General features: G+C 40.7%; 2 protein-coding genes across 2 annotated transcripts; both read left to right on the top strand.

The window, feature by feature from the left end:
- Nucleotides 1-209: 209 nt before the first annotated feature.
- Nucleotides 210-3938, top strand: TPRKB (TP53RK binding protein). The gene is given in 5 exon segments (XM_050899739.1): nucleotides 210-509; nucleotides 1254-1376; nucleotides 1668-1746; nucleotides 1749-1843; nucleotides 2687-3938. Coding segments are annotated over 5 exon segments (663 nt in total). The 5' UTR covers nucleotides 210-230; the 3' UTR covers nucleotides 2774-3938.
- A 10364-nt stretch (nucleotides 3939-14302) lies between these two features.
- GTSE1 (G2 and S-phase expressed 1) lies at nucleotides 14303-25375 on the top strand. The gene is made up of 11 exons (XM_050904951.1): nucleotides 14303-14381; nucleotides 15108-15171; nucleotides 15252-15870; nucleotides 17100-17270; nucleotides 18662-18809; nucleotides 20027-20404; nucleotides 20585-20657; nucleotides 21081-21329; nucleotides 22513-22693; nucleotides 23824-23964; nucleotides 24952-25375. Exons 1-11 carry the CDS (start codon nucleotides 14303-14305, stop codon nucleotides 25033-25035), a joined length of 2187 nt encoding a protein of 728 aa, XP_050760908.1. The 3' UTR covers nucleotides 25036-25375.
- The last annotated feature ends 675 nt before the right edge of the window (nucleotides 25376-26050 follow it).

The raw sequence follows: 26050 nt of genomic DNA, 5'->3' as shown, positions 1-26050 counted from the left end.
CGGGGCCGTGGCGGAGGGCCTTGCCGGGCGGCGGTGAGGGCCTGGGGGGGTACGGCGGCGGCCGGGCCGGGCCGGGCGGGCGGGAGGAGCCAGGCTCCCGTCGGCGCCGCCGCTGCTGGGCGGGAAGGGGTGAGGAGAGCGGCGGGCGGCGGGCGGGAGGTGCGGCCTGCCTCCGGCCGTGGAGCCCGCACGCGTGGAGTTTCCTCTCTAGGAAGCGTTGAAAACCATGTATGAATGGTTGCGTGTTATTAAACTTGCGTTTTATACGAGACGAGTGGGTGAGTGTTTGTGTAATGGTTACTGTGGCAGACGCTGTAGGGCTGGTGCTGCTGAGCGCTCCCGGGGCCGGTCTGCGCCATCGGTGCGAGATGGCTGTAACGCATCAGCTGGAGCTGTTCCCTGACTGCAGCGTGACTCTCCTCCTCTTCAACCACGTGAAAAATGCCGCTGCTCTAAGGAAAAAAGCCATGGAAGGATCCATTGAAGGAGCCTTAATAAACCCTGCAATGGTGAGTGAATGCTTGTGTCGTCCTGTTTGTACTGCGTTACAGTTTTGAAGGCAGTGTGGAAATCCGCCTCTGTGGGAACTGTGAAAAACGACCTGTGCTTGTAATCGCTGTCACACGAGTTGCTATACACGTACTTCGCTTCCTCTGCGCAAATGCCCCTCCTTTGATTTCATTACAGTGTCGTACAGTGTAAGGGTTCGTCTGTGTTAAAAGAGCGAGCCTTGGCAGGATTGGCCAAAACAATTGTCATTTGATTCACTTCACATCCTACTTGGTGGAGCTATTTAAAGCTACTTCCATCTGTAAAATGTAGTACTAATTGCTTAATGCTGTCACGAATCTACTATTTGGAGCCTTTGTTCTCATTTAAACCCATAACTAGTTTCTGAGTCTAGTCTTTTTTGTTAGAATTAGCAAAGCAGTAGTTAGGGAAGGGAAACAAAAAGAATCTAATCTGGCAGTTTACTGACAGAAGATTTATTAATGTGATTTTTTTTTTCAAAAGATTTCAGTAACCTGATTGAGAGAGTATAATCCTTATTTTTATGTCAAGTATTACCCCATGCAGAAAATAATCACACTGACTTTGGAAGAGCAAGAATTGCTAAAATAACTAGCAGAATACTGTTTTGCTCACTTCTACAATTGCAGACTTAGGCTATCAAAATTAAGTGGTCAGGATTTTTTCAGAGTTCAAAATAGTGTGTTAGATTTCTGTTTAACAACTTCTGTTGTGTTTTACAGATCATAGATCCTTTTCAGATTCTTGTGGCGGCCAACAAAGCAGTTCATCTACACAAGATAGGTAGAATGAAGACCAGATCTCTCTATGCAGAAATTATTTTCAGCCTTTCACCAAACAACAATGTAAGATTTACTGACCAAATGTCTTTTTTGCCAGAGAAGCTTGCTAAGATCCATGCAGCCAAACTAAACATATGTATTCACTTAACTGTTTACCTGGCCACTAATAGAGGTTACTGTTACTTTTAATAACACTAATACGCTGTTATCTCTTGTAGCTTGTCAGAATTCCACTAATGTAAAACGTGTGTCAATTTATACTCTTGGTTTATTTGACCCAGTAACTGAAAAAGTTGCTTATGTGTAGTGAGAAAGTGACTCATAACATTTTGATATTTTTTCATCTTTTCTTAGATTTCAGATGCATTTAAAAAGTTTGGTATTTCAGACAGTGACACAGCAGTGCTCATAGTTCTGGTTGTGGACAGAGAAAAACTGTAAATCTGGAAGATACAGCATCTCAGGTAGAAGGCCAGCAGGTTTCTCTAGATGAACTTCCCCAGCTAACAGACACTGCCAAAATTAAAAAGGTATGTAGCCAAAAGAGATGACTGGCGTAGAGAAAAGGGATAGTTTATTTAGTTGTCTGATCAAATAGCAATGGACATAATTAACTTAGGGTCTGTATTTCTTTAGCACAGCTGGAACCTTGTTTTAAGTGAACCTTGATTATTTCTTTCTTATAATTTTTTTACTTGGAAAAAAGTTCTGGTTGTCACACCCTGACATCACAAATTTTAAGTCTTCAAATTCTTAACGTTGTCAGGAAGTTGGAACATAAAAATAAATTCCAGATTGCTGCCTACCATTCAGGCACTTTTGCTTCTTGTTTTCTCAGGCAAATATCCATTTAATTAAAAATAAATTTTCAGTCCTGAACAGTTTCATAATCTTAAGCACGAAATAGTCCCAGCATGGGCAGCTAAAATAAAAATGTGTTGATTAGCTGCTAGGAGCTGTGTTAGGGCATGTGTGCTCTTAACAGATTACCATATGCTAGGTAGGTATCTTGAAGCATATGTATTTCACTTGATAAAATTCAAGTAACTTAAATCATCTTGATTGTGTCCGGCAAAGTAATGATGGGAGACATATGAATAAAATTGGACAAATCATAGCATATAACATTTGGAGCTAAAAGTGCTGCTCTCATTCAGTTTCCTAGCTTTCCTTTAGGTCTTGCAGTTTCAGAATTTGCTTGGTTCCTCAGTCCCAATTTTGTCTTGCAGTCACGACAAGATAGGAATTTCCAATGTAAAAAGTGGGGGAGAGGGGGAAATCTTTTCTTGTGTACATATTTTTAGAAGGTATGTGATGAATTTTTTTTCTTCCTTATACAGCTTTTATGTTTTTCTTGTTCTTTTTTTCTGCAGATGTACAAAGTCACTCCGCAGGAAGAAAAAATCGGCACTTTATTGGATAGTATTGTTTGCAGAATGTCAACAAAAGATGTTTTATGAAAATGTGGAAATAAATTGTTTTTTAAAGGAAAAAGGGGCTTTTTAAGACGTAAAAACACTTCATTGCAATTCATCCTGCATTTCAGAGAAAGTGGTGTAGTACTGAGTAGTTTGATGACATCTGAGCTTTAACCGTAAAAGAGCAAGCTTGGATATGGGAGTAATCTGAGCTGTGTTCTGAGCACAGAGAGCAGTTCTGCAGTGCAAAGCAGAATTTGCCATTGGCATTTCTGTCCATTTTCTTAATAAGAGAAAAAAATCACTTTTGCCAGTACCTTAAGTTGATCATAAACAGAAGCTTGGAAATCTGTACTTACTTTTCTCTTTCATCAAATGTTTTGCTAGTCCCAGATAGGATTCAAACATCGTAAATCATTTTTATTAACCTTCCCCTGATGTGTTTTGTTTTGGCACCTCTGATGGATGACACCCTTTTAATGATACTACTGCCGGAAAAGGCGTCTCTATGGCACGAAGTGTTGCTGATGGACTAGAAAAAGGAAAGTTTCCGTAAACTATCAGCAGCACCTCCCTCTTTCTGCTAATGGGATAGCATCACTGCCCACCCTTTGGGAACAGAAAGGGGTGGGAGGGGCACCATGGCAGCCCGTGGTGGGGGCAGTGTGGAGCAGGGGCATGGGCGATGTGTGGAACAGTGAATGAGGTCGGTATGGATGATGCTGTGGTGGTGGTAGCAGCTGGCAATCTGATGTCATCAGATGCAGCGTACTGCTGAGGTACTGGTGTGTTGCTGTGGTACGTTAGTGTTGGCGTTAAAGGATAATGAGAGGTGCTTTTGCTTTATAAGACTAAATTATGCATGGTGATGCTGACTTCTAGGGCCTGGTTCCAGATGCAGAATTCACAGAGAAATTTGCACCATAGATTTATTAACTTAAATTGTCGATACAACTTACATAGCATTCTGAAAGGATCACTGAACTCGTTTTGTTGAACCAGTGTTAGGAAAGGCCATGAAAGGGAACTAAAAAGAATATTGATTTCCAATAGTTACCAGGTCCAACAGCCCTGCGTGAGTATCACACATGCAGGCTTCCTGTTTAAGAAAAATTACTGTCCTAATTAGGTAGAAATCCAGACTGTTTGTTATTGTTATGCTGTATTGTTTTTCTGGGACATGTATAAAACTGTATATCTGTCTGCATTTTTGTTTTTTTTCCCTAATGTTCTCTGAGGTATTATGATTTGTGTACTTACAAGATATTTGGAAGAGTATGCCCCAGATTCTTACGTGTAGTGTTTGGGAAAACGTATTTTGGGGGAGAGGCAAGTCTGAGTTAGAGTTGAAATGTTATCTAGTACAGTAAACAGACCAGCAAACTGACATATAGACCTAGTATTGTCTGTGTTTCTGTATTTAATATGGAAATCCCTAGCTTCTGTTTTGCATTTTGATTTTGGTTAATTCTTCCCTCAATTAAAACACAGTAGTACAAATACCATCCTTTTCTTACCAACCAAATCAATGGCAAAATACTTACCAAGGGAATTACAAGGTTTATCAAAAGAAATGATTCAGGGGAAACGGCTGTGCTGATTTCTTGATTTAAAGATGGTTTTACAGAATGTATCATCCTCTCTAAAGGGAAATGTGAGGCAGTAGTAAAAAATGGAGCTTGGAAGGGCTTGACTCTTGAAATAAAATGTGCGTAACATCAGCTTGTTAGAATGACCATGGAAAACGAAAGACTTGTTTTCCTTTTCTGACAGTCCAGTTGGTACATGGAGTATATCATCAGATTTGCTGGCTGAACTGCTGACATTGTTTTTGGTAGCTTAAAATAACAGCAGACAGGTATGCTTAAACCACAGCCTTTTTTGAACATGTGTAAAAGATCAGTCTGGTCTGTTTAATATAGGAGAAATATTAATAAAAAGATCACTGTGTAACAATTGATATACAAGTTCCAAACTTGGATTCCCAGTTTCTAATTCTTGTCAGTCTATTTCATTGTTGTAGAAACAGTAAATAGTTTGTTACTGTTGACATGAGTTAAATTACGAAATTGTGATTTACCGTGAGACCCGAATGAGCTATTTTCATGGGTGGATTTAGTGGAAATGATTTTGGGAGCTGAAGCCTCCGTAGCATCATTCAGTCAGGCAGATGATTTGGGTCTGTTGGCAGTGAAGACTATGCTATTGCCCTGCAAGACCACAATTTTCCCCTAGTCCTAGTTAAACTATTTACAAAAACTGGTAATAAATGTAGATTTTGTTGACCCTGCAAAGTTACACTTGTCTTTCTGAACACATTAAAAATTAGTAAATTTGGACCTATAATGTTACTGTTAGATCAACCACCGCTGTTTTCCAGCAAAGCAAAAGTTTAAGGAAAAAAAAGACAGGTTTTTCAAAACATTTAATGTGCTGCTTCTGTCTCCTTTGAACTTTCATACCTTGTCTCCTCTATCACAAGGTGAAAGAGAGGAAGCTGAAGCATTTTCAATACCTTATTTGGATCTCCAGTGCTTCAGAGGCAGGATTATACCTGCAGGATTTATAAATTTAACAACTAAATCCAAAAGTATGATGTGTGGTCAGTTGTTCTAGCTTTTTTTTCAGGTGGGGTGGTTGTTGGGGGTTTTTTTTTGCCTTTTTAACGTTGTGTATATGACAAAAATTGAGCGAAACCAGCAGCCTGTGCTTCTAAAAGGCGATGACTAAAACCTCATCCACCACAGAACTCACTTTCCTGCTTGAATGCTTTGCAATACATGAGTTTGGGGGGGGGGGGAGAAAGGGCAAGCAAGAAACAGACTGTACAAAGCCATCTTTTACGACAGCTTTGTAATATGCGGTAAAGCCAGCACGTTATTGCTCTTTGAGTTAAAGACAGCTCCCAAGCTTTCAGCCTAGGTAGATCTGATCTATGTCCAAACTGCTGGCCTATCCATCACGCAACAGATATACCGCTGGGCATGCAGCAGGAATGCGGACATATACTCAAGGAAAACGTGCCTGCCCTGTCATGACGGAGGTAGTCATCCTCTCCTTGGGGAGGATGTCCAGTAGCACACCAGGATATGCCAGCAGCCTCCAGCTGCGGGCTGGTGCATGTGTGCAGGATCAGATGCGTGCCCATCTCATGGCTGGGGAAGTGTACGTTTTGGCACGTGGCAAATCTTGCAGTGATGTGAAAGGGACAGTCGGAGGTTCTGCAGGGAAAGAGAAGCAGAGGGTAGGCTGCCTTGCATCAGGATGATGACTCCTGAGTGCTCTGCAGCTACATCTGCAGGCCACTGTGATGAACATGGCAGCACAAGCGATGCAGATTCACTGATCTGGCAGCTCAATTTATGAGCTGAAGCCTGTGCATGTCTGATCTGTGTGTTTGATATGAGCAAAATGTGTGTTTCTGAAAGCTACATATGTTAGAACAAACAGCCAACCTGATTTACAAAATCTTAAGCAAAGGAAAAATCCACGTCAGCTGTCGGCCACCAGTTCCAGGAGTGAATTCCCCTCACCGTTAAGTGTGCCTCCCTTCCCAGCTCTGTTCACTGGCTTCCTCTCTTCTGTCATCCTGAGATGCGTTTACCTGTCTGCTTTTACTTCCAAAGCTCTTCACAGTTCACATTGGTCTCCCATGGCCTAAGCTTACCCTCTTGTCTTGTGGTTTCAAAGCAGCAGCTTCAGGCCTCCTTCTGTGCCTGCTTCAGGTAGGGGAACCTCCCTTCATCATTTTCAAAATAAATCATTATTCACTACCACTCTTTGACCTGTTGTCAAAACTCTCTCTCTCCTGCAAAAGCCTTGATGATGGTAAGCTTCCAGCGCGCTGAAGCCGTTGCCCACCACGCAACCCCAATCACCTGGGGTTTTTCGTGCTGCTGTCACAATGTCTAAGTCCCTCTCTCTTCTTGTGTACTTCAACGGTACATCACAGGGGAGGGACCATCCTTTTGCTTTCACTTGTAATATTAGTTCATGCTATAAGGTTTATGACTGGGGTCCCTATGTCCTATGACAATGTATTTAATGTGCTAATCATCTATTTTTTTATTATTATTCCTTTGTGTGCTGTTCTTCAGAGAGCATCATCAAAGCTTTGCTCCCATCTTAAAGCATGATGAGGTGGTACCTTACCAAGGGTGTTTGCCCAAGCAGGGTAACACTGGCCGAGTGCTGCACAGACACAGGAGCACTGATTCCAGCACCCACACCCGCCTGTTGAGAGCTGACACAGGTGTCTCTGGTGCTACACTGGGCTTTGTAAACACTCCTTGAGGTATGCCATGTAGGTCTTCTCAGAAACGTTTTGGTTTATATACCCCTCCTGATTATGGATGGATACCAAAATGGGGTACACCATACTTGCAAGAATTGTGTTGTCTACAGGTACTATGTAATTACAAACATGTCTGTTCCTAAGTGTTCAAAATGTCTTGCAGTTCTTCTTTGTTTATTAGGATACTGTTTGTTAGTTTAGGCTGTGCTGAAATTTGGGGTTTGAGCCGAGTCTAAGCTCCAAAGGCTTGGACTATTGTTCCCAACAGCCACTGCCCCTCAGAGCTGTGAGTCCATTAACCTGAGCTCATCAGAAGTAGGCAACCATACAATTAACGAAGCATTTAACAGAGACTGCCGACTGGCTGTATTTCCAGAAAGGTTGCAGGTTTTCTGAGTGGAGTTACTTCCCTGAAAAAGTGGGAGTGTGGAATGCCCCCCATCCAGGATGGGCTGGTGTACACAGAGGTTGGTACTGCCATGAGGTATTCGCGAATTATGGAAAAGCAAGCAGTGGTTGAAGATGAGTTAAATGTATTGGTACAAGATTGAAGACTGAGCCAGTTGGTTCTGCAACAAAGGATGCTTACAAATACAGTTTATTTCAAGGTTTTATTCCTGAGTTTACAAAGGTATTACCATAAGTTAAAAATATGTAGATGCAAGTCCCATATAAACTCTCTTCAGCAACAGAGATGAGAATTTGACTTGTTCAGAGGTCTTCCTTTGCCTGCAGGATAGCTGGGTTTACTGATTTTTTTTTTTCCCTATGTTGTTGTGACATGGCAGATTATTTGCCTGCTTATAGTGTATGTTTTACCAGGGACTGGGACAGGTAATCTTAGCAGAGGTAGAGACTGGACAACCTAAGTTCAAAAATGGAAAGCCGGGGTGGGTATGCAAAACATTGACCAATAAAAACATAAGTTAAACTCTTCTCCTTGTTAGCATATTGTGCTTAAAGTAAGTTTCATATACATGCAAAGGGTTATATAAACATGTGTACAGTGCAAACAGGTATATGTTATTCCCAAAGTCATGTTCTGTACATTGCCTAGTAAGTTGCTTCACAGATTCTGTTCCACAAGTAGCAACAGCTTAAGCAGTTTCAAGTAAACTGTAATATGCTGAGACCATTTTTTTTGCACCTCCTGGGTATGGATAATCAACACAAATATTCCTTTAAATATTTGACCAAAAAAGCATATTGCTGCTATAAGGATGAATCCTTTCTTGACCAGGCTCCCCAAATTGCCATTAGAAGGATCATGACAATCACTGTGTAAAGGGTATGGACTGTAGCAAGATCATCTCCGTGCTGGTGCTTGAACCCAGAGGTGCTGTGCCAGTTCTCACTTTTGTTCCCATTGGTTTTCCGTCTGTGAGCACGGAGAGAATGTATCCTGCCATAACAAAAAGCAAGATTAAGATTAAAAATTATTCTTTTTTATTAACAGTTCAATAGTGTTTATAATGAAGTCCAGAGTGTGCATTGTATCATTGACTAGATTTGGGAAAGAGCTCTTCAAACTGTATGGGGCTAATAAAGTAATTTCCATAATTGGAAATGCAAAACATTTACCAGCCATTTGGTATTTCTCTCCCACTGACAGGCAGAGAGACTGGGTATGGGTTTGTTAGAGGACGCACAGTGCTCTTACCCTTCACTGTTGATAAAGATCAGTTGTATGAGAAAAAACAAGCCCTTTCATTTTGCAATATTACGAAAGCAGCAGGGTTTAAAAAAAATTTCCAGTTTCCAAAGCTTTACTCCATGGGAATAAGCACAGCATGTGCTATATGAGCTTCCCATCCCGCTCTGATAATGTCTTTCTGTCTCTGCTTTTCAGAGGGGACCTCCCTCTGCAGTCTGTGTCAAGGTATTCATTGGCCAAAGATACCAATCAGGAGTAACTCCACAAAGCACATCTGCAGGATTCTCTGGAGTAATGTTTTACTTTGCTTTGCCACCTTTCCCAAATGGTTTGAAAGTAGAAGTGTTGGCCTATGGTAACTGACCTCCGGTTACTGTTACCTCCACTGAAAATTGCCTGCTAAGCCCCAGTGGGCCTGCTGCTTTTTTTTTAAAGAGAAAAAAATGTTGAATGTGCACAATTCCATCTGACCTGGAATGCCAAAAGGAGATCAATCAGCTTGTGATTTTCATGTAGCTTAGGAAGGGGTCTGAGAAGTATTAGATGTATTACAGCTCTGGTTTATACATGTTCCTGCTGTTATTATCACAGAAGAGTAAGAGTTACCAAAAATGTTACCGCAGATATAGCTTACGAGTAAAGAGCTTTTAAACACAAATTATATTTATGCACTTATGCACACTTGGAAGAGAGCTGTCAAAACTGATTTGTTAAAAATGAAAGACTAGGAAGTGCAACCTGCAAAAGGGAATTCATCAATAAAACAGAAGTTCTGCAGCTGATATTTTACAGAAAGTAGTTGTAGAATTAGAAATAAACGTTTAGCATTTGTATCAGGACAAGGGCTACCTTCTGTCTTGTGTAACTGCAAATCAGATAACACAGTTCATGATCATCCGGCAGCATCATGTGAAGACCACGAGAGGAATATTCTGTCAGTAGTTTGCTTCCCTATTCCTACCTGAGGGGAATGCAGTATGTGCAGCTTACCTCCTGGAAGCATTCATGGTGTCTCGGTGATTGAGTTCCCAATGTGTCAGATTTCTTCCTGCAGAGAGGAAAAAGGCCTTTTTTATCCTCTTGTTTCCTTGCACAAAAGAGGAAAATCTTCACTCAGTACCAACAAAAAGAATCTTTCTTCCAAGCCCACCAACTTGACCAACGCTAATCTGGGAGCGTTTGATATGTGTCAATCAAAGTTCTCAAATTACTGGTTTTCTAAAGCTGATTTTGACATCGTTCTTCAAGAAATTCCCTGGAGCAGCTCACAAGGCAAGTAATGAGTAATCCCAACGACTGGCTTCTTTTAGCTGCTGGGATCCCTTCTTATAAACAGTAGCTCGCTGCTGAAGTGTTGCCAAATTCATAGCAACACAAGTAATGCACAGATGGAGGGTGCTGGTGATGAAAAATGCAGGGTGAGCTGTAACTTAGAACTACTTTCTATTAGATCACAGGCTATTTTGGGGTAAAACTTAGTTCCTTTCTACAACTGGCATTTGATTTAACTTGCCTGGAGTGAAATTTCAAGCCACCATCACTTAGATGTGCTCTAATATTCAAACATTTTTATGAAAAAGTAGGTGCCTTCTTTAATAATCCGTTGACTTTTATAACACAATCATATTCAATAAGCAGTCAATAAGCAGTATATCAGCCCAAAAGAAAACATTTGGACATTTAGGGTTAGTAACAAAGTCACATACATCCTATTCTTCCCTGACCGCCTGGAGCCATTAATTAACAAGAGGCTGTGCCAATGCAGAAGTTCTCCCAAAAGGTGGGCATTGCACGATAGCTGGGTTAATGGTGGGTTTAGTGTAATAAATCCAATGGTCCCGTAACTATTTGTAGGGCTTGTGAATAAACACATTTAAATTTGTAGTTTAGAAAAACAGGCCAAACCCTTTCTTTCCCAAAACAAAATGTGAACACCTTCTTGCATAATCTTTAAACTGTAAAAAAAATTAACGTTATTTCTCATTTAACTGTTACTTTAAGCTTATTGTCACATATAATTGCTGTTAAGACAAACCTGAACTTGTAGTTCTGGTGCATTTCTAAAGGCTTTTGCCTTTCCTTCACAAAGCGTTTATGTTCTTACATAAATAAAATTGGTTCCTTTAGTTTTAGTAAAACAATTAGCAATTTCCAAATATGTCTGGGGATATCACTTACACTCCAGAAAATTAAGACTGAGCTTGTTTACTCATACTCTCAGTGGTCTTAAAACTCTTTTCCATAAATAACATTTATAAAAAGAGCTATTTTAATTTCATCGACACTGTGACCATTTAATGGAAACTGATTAAGTCTCCATTTCCTTTAAGTAAACTTGTTACAAGACTAATACGTCAGTGTGCATTTCAATAGAAATGCACATGCTCTCTAATGACTATGTGAATAAAACTGTGTCACTGGAACCAGTGGAGCTACCGAGGATGTCATATCATTCTTCATTATTAGTAATATATTAAATATAGAAAAATAGAAATATTACAATGACTTGGAGGAAGAAATTCGGACATCAGTAAAGAATTACTGACTTGAATCTCTTCTAGCTTTTTCAGACCTAATCCTGAGAATATAGGCAGTTACAGCTTTTGGATTCTGTTTTCTTAAATAACATATACAGAGTGGTAGAGGCCACAATAAAAGCTGTACACTGAATTTTTCCTGTATGTTTTTAGTTTTCTTTATACATTTTTTCTACTTCAGTCCTAAGATCTGTAGCACTTACAGCCTATTTGCCCCTTTCCCCATTAGCTTCATCTTGGTTTTCTGTTTCTTACTGATGCTTTCACTTTTTGACTGAACTAAGCAAAAGGAGGTATGTGCAAGCCTCATCTCAGAAGTGTGAGACTGTTGATTTTTGGTCATGTGATACACTCTTGAGATCTCCCAACTTTTATTCTTCTATCATAATTTTCTTTGTGGAAAATGATCCTTTATAACGCGCATGGCCCAGTTTTGTTAATACAGCCATGGTCCCTTGCTCATCTTACTGAAAAAAAATTGCTGTTCAGTTGTTAGTGAGACATTCTATAGGCTAAAGCAATGCAAGAGAACAGTAAACATGTAGAATTGAAATTGTTACATCAGTAATAGTAATTCAAGGACCCATGAGAAAAACACCGAAAAGAACAGGTATAAAATCCTGAGAAAAAAAGCTGGAAGACAGAAACTCTGTAATAATGAGGACTGGCCTGTTTTACAAGCAACAAAGCCTGACACTTCCCCACCTGACTGACCGCTGCCAGCCAGGAAGGACTCCTGGGGTGATGGGGAGGAAGGAAAGGTGGGAGGTGAGCATGTTAATACTCAGCCTAGTAGACTATTTGTCCCAGCCATTTACTGTGCATATTAGCCAATACATAGGATACTTGCTCTATACTGAAGTTGCATATACGCTGCTTGCAAAGCTCCATGAAAGGTACCAAAATATAAGTGGCCAAGTAGAGAAAGGGTTACAAAATATTTTGTCTATATGAAAATCTGCAGGTCATGATTAAATATTCTTATTCAGCTGCTAAATTTCACTCCAGTGATTTAGTCATCCTGAAATACTCAGAACAGAATACATGACTCGACTGCAATTTCTGAGGCCATGCATGTATTAGGAGAAAACCCTAAGCACTGCACAGCATTAAACGCCAGAAGAAATGTGGAAGAATGGTGTTTTCCTGGAGTTTCTTACTGACATGGGTCTACTTTTAAAACTATTCTATCAGTCAGCCTGTATCAATTGGCAGTAGCTGGGACCGACATCCAGGAATATTGCTATTCCTTATGTCAGCTTAGCACAGGTACCTATCCCTTTTGGTGCAGTTAAGTTACGAGGACAATCATATTCAGCAAAGGTGTTGAGGAAACAAAAGGAGTCTGTCTGCACCCTCCACCACAGCCAGCACGGCAGGTGTGCCAGGAGTCACCCTGAGGCCCTGCGCCCCGGCAGGGCCCTGAAGCCGAGTCCTTCAGTAATGCCCAGACACTCCAGAAGGCTTTTCCTTCCGTTGTTGGCACCACCATGGCTGCCGAGGTCAGCCTGGCAAACCCGGCTCTGCAGCGACAAGCAGTGTGAATGAAACAGCAACGCTGGAACCTGCACTTGAGGAGTGGAAAGCGCCAAAGGAGCGGCCCGGCCTGCGAGGCCGAGCGGAGCAGGAGGGGCCGTGGGCCCAGACGTGGCTGCCAGCAGCCATCCAGCCACCCCATGGTCGCCTGCAGCAGTCTTCTGGGCAGCCTCTGATAGCCCTGGGTGCTGTGATGCTCCAGAGGCCCATCTCTAGTTCTACCAGACCATGAGTAATTACATCTATTTAATCTGTTAACAACTGCCCACGGTAAGCGGGTGAGGCCCAGTGGCGGGAAGCAGGCCCCGCGCTGAGGCGAGGGCGAGGGCGAGGGCGAGGGCCCCTCAGCCACACCGGCGGCCGTTGGGCAGCCCCGGCCAACTACAAGCCCCAGAATGCCGTGGGGGGGGGGGGCGGTGTCGTGTATCGTTCGAACCTGCCAATGAGAGCGCGCAGGGCGCGTCACGTGAGCGGGGCGCGATTTCAAACGTCCAGGCGGCAGCACTGCGCGGCGCTGCTTCGTGCTTGGCGGCCCCGCGGAGGTGAGCGGAGCGGGCGGCGGCTACCGGCTCGGGCCTTCAGCGGCCCCAGCCGCTTCTCCGGCGTCGCGGTGTGGTGTTCGGAGGCCTTTCCCCCGAGGCCCGGCTGTAGAGGGGCCGTTGCTGTCGGTGGCGGGGTGGGGCTACGCGAGCTCGCCTGAGGTGGGGCGGTGGGAGGTCGCCGGACGGCCCGGGCGGCTCCTCGCCCCTCGCGGGGCTCCGTGTGGCTTGTGAGCGGCTCCGCGCACGCCGGGCAGCTTCTCCTCCCCCGGGTGTGTGTGTGTGGGTCCCCTTGGCCTCGGTGAGCTCTGCTGAGCTGCCCCGTGAGGAACCAGTCCTGGTAGGTCCGTGCTTGGCGTTAGTCCCTTCGGTCTGTCCGCACCGCGTGAGGTACTCTTCCTCAGGGCCTCCTGGCTAACCTCTCGGAAAGCCTGAGCGGGTTGTGTTAAGGTAGGGACGAGTCTACCTTTGCTCACAGGAAGATCGTATTTGATGGGTTTCTGTCCACCAGTGAAAGGCGCTGTCTTAAGCACAGCACGCGTTTCCTCTGCGGAGTAGAGATGTGCTGAGTCTTGGTTATGCCAGTCTCGAATTAGTGCTGTAAAAAGGATTTTTTAGCCTGTGGGGTGGTAGTGTTCTCCTCCAAGTGTCTAGCCATGCTGCCCATTGCACCTGTATCCATATAAGGAGTTTAGTTGCTGAACACAGAGTTTACATTAAGGAATTTCAGAAATACTAGGCATCACTGCTGTATTTGAAGGCTTTTTACAGAGGTTGCAACACTTTACATATACGTAGTCTCAGATAATTCAATAGCACATTTCAAGAGAGAATGGTGAGATGTGTGACATCCCATAAACGACGTTTGTGTGGCTGTCCCTTAACATAACATATAAAAGTCTTCAAAGGGAATGTTTACCTCCTTGCTAATTTGGCAGTATCATAAAATTCTGTGACCTTGTTGTTTTTTTTAAACCTACCGTATAGCTAATTCTGTATTTTCCAGACACTATGGAGGAGGGAAAAGAAATGGCAGCACATTGCTCAAGTCATGTGATTGAAGAAAAACTGGGTATTTGCATGAGCAATGGTAGGTGGAGAACATGTTGGGATATTCTCTACCTGGTGTATCCCTTATTAGAAGTTAACAGTTCAGATCAGTAGTCCTCCTGTATCTGCTTTGTATCTTGTTCTGTGTACTTGTTTCCTTGGATGGGCTGCTGTTGCCAGTCTCAGACTTACAAGCCGCCTCAAGAGCTTGCGGAGCACTGGTGCTAGAGCATGTGTAGTAGCGACATGATGTCATCAACCTCTCTTTTGTATATCTAATCTGAGTTCCTCCTTTTCCTTATCTGTCTGCTGTGGATTCCATTAATATTTAGTGTATATATTAGCTAACAGGAAAACTAATCTTTCTCACTGGCTACTGTTACTGTCCTGTGGTGGTCTGAACCGGAAAAGAGCTGACTGATAGGACAAATGCATTGTCATATAGCTCTAGATTATATATTCTCACTTTTCTTGATTAGAGGCTGCTGATACCCTTTCCCACAGCCAGATCCCATGTTCCTATTATGGATGCCTAGAAATTAGCGTTGAAATCTTTCATGATATTTGGGCATCTATCACAATTATGATCATATTCACAGCTGTACCTTAAATTTCTTTGACCTAAAACATGTTTTTATTATTTTAATTATTTGAACTTGGTAGCTAAAACTTTCTTTGCCATCTGACATCAGCTTCACCAAACTGTCAAAGCATAATGCAATCATTTTTATTGCAAATCCCCACTGTGACAAAATCCTTCTTATAGTTTCAGACTTTCCTCTTCTGACTGATGAAAAGTTTGATTTTGACCTTTCACTCTCTCCAGCAAGGTAAGTGAAGCGTCTACAGGTAACTATACCTTTAAAATAGACACACATAAGGTGCTGGGCTGACTTATTTTTCTTTGTAGTGGAAATGAAGATGAAGTTTTTGTTGGACCTTTGGGACACAAAGAAAAATGTATTGCTGTCAATATTGAAGCAAAAAAAAGTGCTGAAAAAAAGAGTGTGCCTGCTTCTGATGATAAACTCATGTGGAGCCCACTTACAGGAGAGAAATTTGTGGAAATTTTCAAAGAAGCTCATTTGTTAGCACTGCAAATAGAGACTGGAAGCAAGACTGAACAGACTAAAATAAGCCAATCAGAAGAACAGGAAAACAAGATTATAGAAAAATTTGTGGAGGACTCAAAGTCAAAACTGAAAATACTGAGAAACCAAAATATAAAGAAAAGTCCCAGGGCTGTTAAAAGGGAGACATACTGTGTGTGGGATAGCCCAGCATGTCAGCTACCACCTTGTTTTCAGAAGGAATCGGATAAACTTTTGTCAGATGACAAAACACATGCTTTTCATACTCCTCCAACCAGAAGCCCTGTTAAAATCTGTGTATCTCCTACAAAAATTGCCAGTTCACCTCTGACACAAGAACAGAAAACTACAGAAAGAAATACGAAGGCAACTGGCAAACTGCCAACGGCAAAACCTTCATCTAGTCTTGGAAAAAGCAATTTGTTGACTATTGAAAAGGTAAAGACAGCTTCTGGGCAACAATGTTTTCTTTCAACATGGCCTTTGTGTGTTTTAGGAATGTTTAAACTGTCTACAAGCTTTTATTTTTAAAAGTGAACTTTAATCTGATGTTTCTCTACCTCATAAGATCCTCAGGCAGGAAACATTATTATATATAAAAAAGTCAGGGCAGATACTGTTGTATAGTAGCCAACTAGTTTATCTATTATGACAATGTAGAGCATCTGCAGGCTTATTTCTTTTCCATTGCATTCTGGTTGTGTGAGTACCATCATTCCTGGCTTCTGTTTAAACACTGTTTTGTCGCTGGTAAAATTACTGTGCTGTTCTTACTGACTTAATGTGCAAAAATGGCTTTGTTTACTGTTAACCCTTGTCAATGGAGGTGAAGGGGGGAAAAAACACACACTTATTTTGATAGGACAGGAAAAATCTTTTAGCTCTAGTTCTGTCCACAATTTGACTCAATCATGAAAAGCACTGGTTAATGGTATTACATTTAGGATGTGGCTATGTGACCAACTGAAAATATATTCTAGGATAGCAAGGAAACAGTTGTGTTGGTGACCTTGTGTGCATAAATCCCAGTTGCTAGATAGACTGTCTTCTGGATTTTATTGCTCTACACCTTATGGCTTAAGCTCCAGTATGTACTGCAGATTTTACTGAAAATGTGATATTGGCTCCTTGGGAACCATCACCTATAGAAAACGGGACACTTTGATTCCTTTGTGGTATAAGTCTCTTCTGGATTTTGGGTGCTATAAGAAAAGGCACAGTCTTAATGCTTTAACTAGCCAAATTGTACCCCACTGGCTAAATAGACAGTTTGGATGATGCAGTCTACTATTGTAATGTCTCATCTTTTGGAAAGCTAGAGTAAAGCAGAAGAATATGAATTAAATGGAGATCTCATAGTTGTAAGGAACAGCTGTTACAGTATGTAGGTGAACATGATTATATGAAATTTGTGCTGATGAATTGTTGTTGCAGAACTGTCCTTAGGTTGATGTCCAATATCCGGGTTCAAGCATGTTCTAGTACTTAGCAAATATACTCACTAGACTAACTTTATATTAGTCTAAAGACTAAGGACTCGGCTGGGTTCAAAGGCTTCTTCATTGACTGTTGTCTTGGTTTCTTAACAAAATCAATTTGTGTAAAAAGCTTTATAGTGGTTTCTAGAAACACTAGTAGCTTTTAAAATGTTGCATTGAAATTTGCAGCCCAAACCAGGAAAACGTACTAGTATTTCTGCAAAAAGAGACTTGAACAGCATGGGATCATCTGAAGATCTAATTTCTGATAAATCTAGTGCTGCTTCAGATGTCTTTGAGTCTTCGTTCAGTGGCAGTTCCTCAGTGCAAGACAAAAAAGCCCTTCCTGCACCAAGTAAGGTAATGGCAAGCATTCTTAATATGAAAATAATTTTTGTGATTTTTCCAATAAAAAGAAAAAGCTGAATATAGTTTACTTTCTAATTTAAAGCTATATTGTTGTGTATAATAGTTTTTAGGAAAAGTTCTTTGGAAAAACAGTCTGTTCTGCAATTGCTGTTATTGAATGTGTGTTCTAAGTCTTATAACACAATGACCATACTCAAAAGCAACTATAAATGTGTTGGATTAACAAGCATTACCCTTGTTTTTAAAGCACTAGCTGCAGGTAAGTCATCAGTAACTTTCTGTAAGAAACAAAGTTTTTGATGTGTGTAGTTAACTATACCATATGAAAAGGTTGCCATAACTTGTATGAAGGTAGAATACCTATAGCTGTCAGGAGTTGTTCTGAAGCTTTAGACACCTAGTTCCATGCTGCATGCCACTTCACTGAATCACAGAATGGTTGATGTTGGAAGGGACCTCTTGAGGTCATCTGGTCCAACCCCCTGCTCAAGCAGGGCCACCTACAGTCAGTTGCCCAGGACCATGTTCAGATGGCTTTTGAATATCTCCAAGGATGGAGACTCAACAATCTCTCTGGGCAACCTGTGCCAGTGCTCGGTGACCCTCACAGTAAAAAAGCGTTTCCTGATGTGCAGAGGTAGAACCTTCTGTGTTTCAGTCTGTGCCTGTTGCCTCTGGTCCTGTCACTGGGCACCACTGGACACTGTCCTTTCAGATATTTGTATATATTGATGAGATCCACCTTGAGCCTTCTCTAAGCTGAACAGTCCCAGCTCTCTAAGCCTTTCCTCCCATGGGAGATGCTCCAATTCCTTAATCATCTTTGTGACCCTTTGCTGGACTCTCACCATATCTCTCTTGTACTGGGGTGCCCAAAACTAGACACAGTCCTCCAGGTGTAGCCTCATCAGTGCTGAGTAGAGGGGAAGGATCACCTCCCTTGACCTGTTGGCAACACTCCTAATGCAGCCCAGGATTCCGTTAGCATTCTTTGCTGCAATGGCGCATTGCTGGCTCATGTTCAACTTGTCCACCAGCACTCCCAAGGGCCTTTTCTGCAAAGCTGCTTTCCAGCTGGTTGGTGCCCAGCATATACTGGTGCCTGGGGTTACTCCTTTTATTCTTTAATCCCTTTAAGTCCATACTCAAGTTTGTGGCAGGAATAAAAATAACAGTCTGCCTCCTAGATCTGATGCTCCAATTCTGTATAATAACCCAGATACAATGAACTGTTTTGAAGAAAATTCACTTCTTAAACTGTAATCTGAGGAAGGACCTCCTCTAAAATTCACAAATAAAAAGCTATAATACCAAGGAAAAGCGTGGCAAAATAATGTTAAATAGGTTTTTTGCTTTTGAATAAACTATATTCTCTGCTTCAGCCTGCTTTAAAGAAGATAACACATCTGAAACTTCCTGGTGTTGCCAGTGGTCTCACAAGAAAGACTACTTCATCTTCTTCATCATCAGTTTCCAGCATGAACTCAAGTCTGAATTCAAGTTTACCCATTTCTCCCATAGGAAAAAATGGTAATCACTCTTACTACAGATTTGTGCCAGAAATCAATTTTGAAGTAGCTAAGCATGTCTTGGACTGTGGGTTTGGATATGTTTTAATGGTGTCCAGTACATACAAGCAGCAAGAAACATTTTGAATGGAGAATAAAATTTTGTAGGCTAGCCCAATAAATTCCTGTGGATTAAAGATAAATCTTAGACTTCTATCATTTGTAAAAACTAGATTCATGATGCCTACATGTGAGGGTCTGACACAGCTAGAAAGTAAGCAGTGCCTCAGGAAACCTGTTCTTTTTGTACATGATCTTCTCTATTATAGCCAAGTATGTGAGCTTATGCATGCTGTAAGCTTGTCTAACTTGAATTAAAAAAAAACAAAACCCAACACCAAATCAACTGAAATACAGAAGGAAGGTGGAAGGCCTAGTTCCAAGTTCCTGTAAGCCTAATAAAAGGATGAGCTTTACTCAAGCAGATTAAAAAAAACCAAAACCAACAAACTCTGGGGAGATAACTGAATACAACCAAGAGGCTTATACTATGAGGATGTTAATTTGACCCTTTCAGGAGGTGCCTGATCAAAGGATCAGGAAAATAGTCTCCTAAAAATAGACAGGTGTAAGCACCACAGTTCTCATAGATTATCAAGATACCGAGTTACTGAAAATTTTTATTTTGGACTTTTTTTCTGGGTGGATAATATATCAGTAAAAGTTAAAGCTTAATAAGAATTATTTTATACGATAGAAGTGTCTAGTCAAGATTCATCCTATTAATGAAAGTAACCTACAGTCTAAAAGTAAGAACCATACAGAAAACTGAGAAAAGCACTTGTGGGGTAGTTCAGCCCATGGTGTTAATCAGTGTAACTTGAACTATTACCTTCTTGAATGCCTGCTTAAGGGAACAGAGCCAACTATGCTGTGAGAAAATGTTGAAAATGTAACTTGAATCCGCAAGCTGTTTTGGCATTCCTTGAAGAATATTCTTTGACTCGATTGCAGTAATTCTGGAATTTGGTGAGGAGACTTTCTAAAACTGACAAAATTGTTGGAGAATTCAGGGAGTAAGTTTTCAGTAGTTGTATGTGTTCTCCTTAAAGTTGAGTTGTTTGAACATAAATGCTGTAAATGCTGTTTTTCTTTCCTGTGTGAGTGTAACTATTCTGCTTAGTCAAAAACTTAGCAATAAGCGATGATTCAGAAGTATAACTTAACTTTCTATTTCAGGAAAATCAAGCATGTCTTCAAAAGCTAGTGTGAGTGGCTCTAAGCTTTCATCTAGTACAGACAGGCTGGCCTTTGTCAGACCTACCAGAGTGTCATCTCTGCAGGCTGCCAATACTGAGAAATCCAGGAAGCAAGCAAGATCAGCTAGTACTCCCAAAATATCTAGTGCTGTGAGCTTGGCTAAATCTTCAGCTTCTGCAACATCATCTGAGGCTGTAGGCAGTGGAATTCAGAGGCTGAGCTCTGTTCCCAGTCTGCAGAAGCTATGTCAGCAGAATCAAGATGGAAGTGCAACAAAAGGAAGCCTGTGTCCAAAGCCCAGGGCTAGAGTTTTGTCTGTTCCTACAAGTCAAACTAAGGTTCCGGTGAAGACAGGAGGTAAGCACATACTTTGCATGACCTGTCTTCTAGCTTGGCTATTAGAAGCAAATGTTACCTTGAATGCTTGTTACTTGTTTCATTACACTTCTGTCCACCTTTTGGAAGGAACTGAAATGTACCTGTTATAAAAAAAAAAAAAAAAATCTGGATAGCAATTAACAAAACTTTTCTCTTTAGATACACCAACAAACAAATCGGCACCAAAAGCAACACCATCTCTTGGATTAACATTTTGTGGCACACTTGGAAGGTAGGGCTTAACTGAAAATTGAATGTACTGAGGCATACTTCTTACAATGCAACATGGTTGGGTGTTGCAACAATCTTTAAAAGTTCTAACTTCATTGTCTAGTCCTTTGAGACCCTCCAGGTTAGCTGTGTTAATGCCTACTGGAACTGATTTAAAAAAGAAACAAAACAACCCCAAACCTAAACCAAACCTCCCCCCCACTCTCTTCAGAAGAAAAGAGTTTTCTTTGTAGTGCTGAACAGACTACAGTCATTCATAAAAGAATTCTTATGAAGTGAAGCCCTTACTATGCTGTGATTTTCAACTTTATGATGATTACCATTCCCTTACTGACCAAAGGGAAACTGATTTCTATTGTTTGGTAGAATAGTCTGAATAAAACCATTTCTAGAAGCTTTTGGCTAATGCATGTTCCTTTTTTAGTGCTATGGCAATCAGCACTCCTGTGAAAGCCTCAGAAGATGAGATCTTTCGGAATTCTTGTTTTCCTGAGAGGTGTGTCTCCATGACTCCTGCCAGTCTGAAACGGTCTGGCTTACCTACACCTGTTCGTCGTATCTCAGGATTTCCAACAGTGACTCCTAAAACTGCACCAAGAATGGCGTTTTCTCCACGTGTTGCATCTGTTCGCCAAAGTTCCAGCTTTTCTATCAAAAAGACTCTTACAGCTGGGTAAGACAGAAACCTCCATATATGAAATGAGTATTGTAAGCAAACTGCCTCTAAATAAATTTTAATGTTGACTTTCAGGTTTCAAGGACCTCTGCTAAATGTTAGAATAAAGCATTTGAGCATAGATGCTGTATAGGCCTAATAAAGATTTGTATCTTGTGACTAGTAAAATACTGTAAGCCTTACTGAGATGAGTCAATAGCTAACATTAAGGAATTATCTCTAATAGGAAGTTATTTGTATTGAGCTAGCGGACAACTTAATCTGATGCTCTGACTGAAAACAGATTTGGCATTGGTGTTATTTTGCCATTGCCTTCTGATGAAGGGAAGTAGCTGGTTAAAATACATATTGCTCTGTTTTATACTGTTGCCAGGGCTTCTGCAAAATTGCACTTTGTTAAAGCATCAGTCAAAAAGCCAAGGATTTAGTTGACTGAACTTTAGTTTCTGAGCAGGTTTACCTATGTTTCATTTGAAATAATTGGTTGCAGAATGGGTGAATCCTACACTGTTGTTAATTATGTTTGTTTTCTGTGAAAATAATGTTGCCTTCATATTAGCCCAACATCTTCTCACAAGTGCCATATATATGTATGCAGGCTTGCTTCATGGTTGGTGGAGATGAACTGTATTAAAGCAGGAATGATTCATGGCTAGCAAACTATTCCTATATGTCATGTTACTTAGGCTAAATGTCCAAAATAGTCTTTTCTCTCAAGCAAACAATTACTCTCTACAATGACTTGATACCAATCAGATTACAACCCCTGGTCCTCCAGCTGGTGTCAGTACTTCCTCTCAGCAGGGACTGAAGTGGGTTGCGCAGTGATATGCAGTATCAGTACTTGTTTGCTAGTTGTTCCTTCAAAGTCTAAAAAACCAAAATACCACGTGTGAAGTTTAGGCTGCATGTATACATCAATTTAAGATTAAATTCTTCATCATCCTGAAGTCATTAGCTCCTTTTTTTTTTTGCATTGGTAGGGTGTAAATTTATTGCAGCATGAAATATCTTGTATTTTGCAGGTAACTAGCATACTTTTGGATGAAAATGAGAAGCCTTTTTGTCATTAAAATTTGGGGTAAAAAAGGAGAAAATGAGGTTAGGGCATTGGCTTGTCTGTCTTTAGTAGTTCATGCTGATTAAAGAACTCAGTTATTGCCAATGCTCTTTTCCCTAGTTCTAAACAGACAAAAGAGAGTAAGACACAGATATCTTCTTCAGAAGATGATATATCTCCTCCACCTGTGCTACCTCTTGCACTTAACTTCTCACCAGAAAAAACTGCTACAGAAGTAGTAGAAAACAAATTAAAAGAGGCTGAAGTACAAAATCAGCTGGCTGAAGTGAAACAAAATGAGGTAAGAAATTACAATACATTTTTCTACAGAACCTGCTTGAAAATAAATTATTTCAAGATGAGGAATAACTAGGAAAACCACTTCAGTACACACAGTAAAAATGGATTAACTCTAAGCTTGTGCACCCTCTAGTGCCTATTTTTAGCACTGAACATCTGTTCAGTGTTTTGACTAAGTTTGTTCCCATCTCAAAGGTGAACAGTCAAATACTTGCAGATTTCATATTAAATTTCCCCTTCTGGGTGAGTGCTGTGAAATCCTTGTGGATTTGATTAGACAAGCAGTGTCACAGGGCAGCTCCTATTGTGGCCATAAAGCCCTTTTGAAAAAAATTAAAAAAAAATACACTGCTGTAGCTAAATTCAGTGACCTAACAGCAGAGCAAATCTACATACAATAAGTGAGGATTAAACCCCAAAGCCCATGTAGCGGTAAACTTAATTAAGCATCATGTACTTAGTCCAGTCAACACTCTTCCCCTTTCCCAAGAATCTACTGGCTTCATGTTGAAAGCTGGCACTCCACAGGCATTAAGGAGAAAGGACTGAACTGGTAGTTCTGAAATATTAACCTGTCAAAGTGGCTATTGATTTACAAATATTCAGGTGTAGAATAATCTGTAGATTAATTACTTGAAGTTATTGCATCATTATTTTCCTTGTTAGCTTACTTGATGACAGGAAGTATCTGTTACAGAACTGCTTAGCGCATGTATAGAGTAGTTAAACTGGACAAAAGAATAAAGTTTGGAGCTCTACAGAATAGTTTATATGGCTAAATAACATTGCACAATAACTGTAGTCAAGTCTTTCCAATATTAAGAGAGTTATTACTCTTCTATTTTAAATTTGACTTAACTCTGCTTTTAAGTGAAAAATTGTTTTATGGCCCAAGGAGCTCTTTGCTTTGTCTCACTGCATTTTCCCTCTTTGTGATGCGAGCCATTGGCAGAGCAAGAGCTGAGGTTTTTACACTGTGTGCAAACAATCTTGCATGAAAAATACCCAACCTGTAAATTAAGCCTGTCCTGTGATTATTACAGCTGTATAAGCTAAATCGACTGTCTAAATGTTTATGAAGGAAGCATGGAGAACAGAGGGGAAAACCTGAACTATCTTTTTTTTTTTAAGGCTTTACTGGTAGATATTGGTGTAGACAAATCTCTCCCACACACCTTGGAATGTGAAAGTAGACCTCTGATTGACCTTTCCAATACTCCCGAAGTGAATAAGATTACTCCTCTAAAGCCTACATTCTCAGGGCAGGTAAAGGTAAGTTATATTCAAGTCTTCTGGTGCAAATATGCTAGCAGAAAAACGTCAGCTGGCTGCATATACTTGTCTGCAGAGCAGCTCCACAATACTGGAAAAATTATTTAATACTAGTTCAATATGATACTACATACTAAGGTGCTCTTAAGTAAAGAGAACATAATGTTTAAAATCAAACAATGTGCTCTAAACTAGAGCTCAGTGAGCAATCTGAAAATAGGAAAAGGAGGAGGATGGAGAAAGAACTTAATGCTTAAAGCAGTTGTTAAAGAATGAAACTGTTCTGAAGCAGGAAGTGAATGCTGTCTTCAGCAGAGTAGGCATGCTGACTCTTGTTTTCCTTTTCTCGCAAATTTTCAGTTCTTGGCGGCAGCAGCTCATTTTCAGCAAAAAAGCAAAGCTGTCTCTCCTGTTTAACTCCTCTCCTAATCCCCTCTTTAGTTGAAAGATGTGCATTGGAATCTACTCTAAAATTGACAAGCATTTCTGGGCAAGTGTTTTTTGTACGCTAGTGGCTTGAAGGTAGATGCCTTGACATATTGTCAGATGAATGGTGGTAACTACAAGGATGTAGCCTTTGACATTAGATGTGGTTGGGATCAATTAAATATCAGGTCCTTCAAAGTATCTCAAAAGAGGATCACAGAAGTCTGACTTCTGGGGGCATGTTCAGAGGAGTTCGGCAGTGCTCTGCCCTGCATGGATGACTGTCACTTGAATATGCATAGCAATGAAACTCAGAAAAGCCTTTTAGGCTTTTAAGGTGAGTACGGGCAGTGAGAAGCTTGTGCTTGTCCAAGAATGAGCTAGATGTTTAAAAACCTGAACCTAGAAGTTTGAGTGTGGTACTTGTATCTGTCTTCTGTATACTGACAGAAATCCTAAACAAAAAAAGGTACTTGAGAAGACTATGCTAGAGATTATTGCTGCTCGTAGTTATGTACAACAGCTGACTACAATAGCTAAATTTTATTGTTTTTCTTTCAGCTCATTGATTTGAGTTCGCCTCTTATCACTCTGAGTCCTGATGTAAACAAAGAAAATCTGGATTCCCCTCTGCTCAAGTTCTGAACTGGAGTTGAAATGAAGAATTCTTGGCATCTGTGATCTTTAAAGTGTTTCGGTGTTACTCTTCACTCATACAGTTTTTCTGAAGATGACTGTAGATTATCTGATGAATTGCATTAACACAATAGAATGCTAGCAGTCTTGATATAGTCAAACCGAGTCTGATTAATGGTTCTGTTCATGGATGTGCTGCAATGGATGTATTTAAACTGCGTTGCTCTAAGGCAAAAAGGAATACTCTGTATTGGAAGCCTGCCTCTTTATTTCCTACCAATTGTCCTTTGATTCCTTATCCCCTATGTGCAACAAAGATTTAATTTAAAATAAATGACTTGTTTACCAAGCTGTTGTACAAAATAGCAACCTCTTATTACAGGCTTTGGTTAGACTATTTTAGTGTTTCACTAAGAAATGTTAAGATGTGGTAAAGCTAGTGGACTTCGGGGGGGGGGTTCATACAAAAGTGTTGCAAGTTTGGAAATAAACGTTTTACTGTTGAATGCTAGTGGAATACACTAACAGCAACAGCTGAATTTGTGTGATTCAAAGGAGAAAGCAACAGTTTGTTACTGCCAGATGGTTTAGTCTTGACATTTGAAGGTTAGACTTGAACTTTCTCACTCTGAGAAAGAATAGAAAAATGCTTTCTTACCCAAATTTGTCACACTTGGATAATACATGGAGATTTTAAATACAGGGAGGTGAATGGAAATGAAAATGCACACAGTAGTAGCCCATAAATGTTGAAGCAACAAGCCTGTCTCGGAGACTAGAGACTTCTGCTGTGGATGTACTAGCTTAATATATTTATGAAAGTTTATCAAGAGATGGAAATGGATTTTCAGCTGTTTGTATTAATTCAAAAAGTGGTGGAAGTTGGATACTCTAAGTGTTTAAGTAGGAGGAAGTGTTCAGATGAGTTTGTCAAACATTTTGATGCTGAATAAGGCTGCTGCCTTGGCTTTATCTGAAGGCACTTGCCTACTTCTCAGCACAGCTGCCTTTTCTGTGGTTACTG

The sequence above is a fragment of the Gymnogyps californianus genome, chromosome 1 (genome assembly GCF_018139145.2).
Source record: "Gymnogyps californianus isolate 813 chromosome 1, ASM1813914v2, whole genome shotgun sequence".
Classification (NCBI taxonomy): domain Eukaryota; kingdom Metazoa; phylum Chordata; class Aves; order Accipitriformes; family Cathartidae; genus Gymnogyps; species Gymnogyps californianus.
Note: the sequence above shows the minus strand (reverse complement) of the source record. Positions and strands in the feature narration are given on the sequence as shown.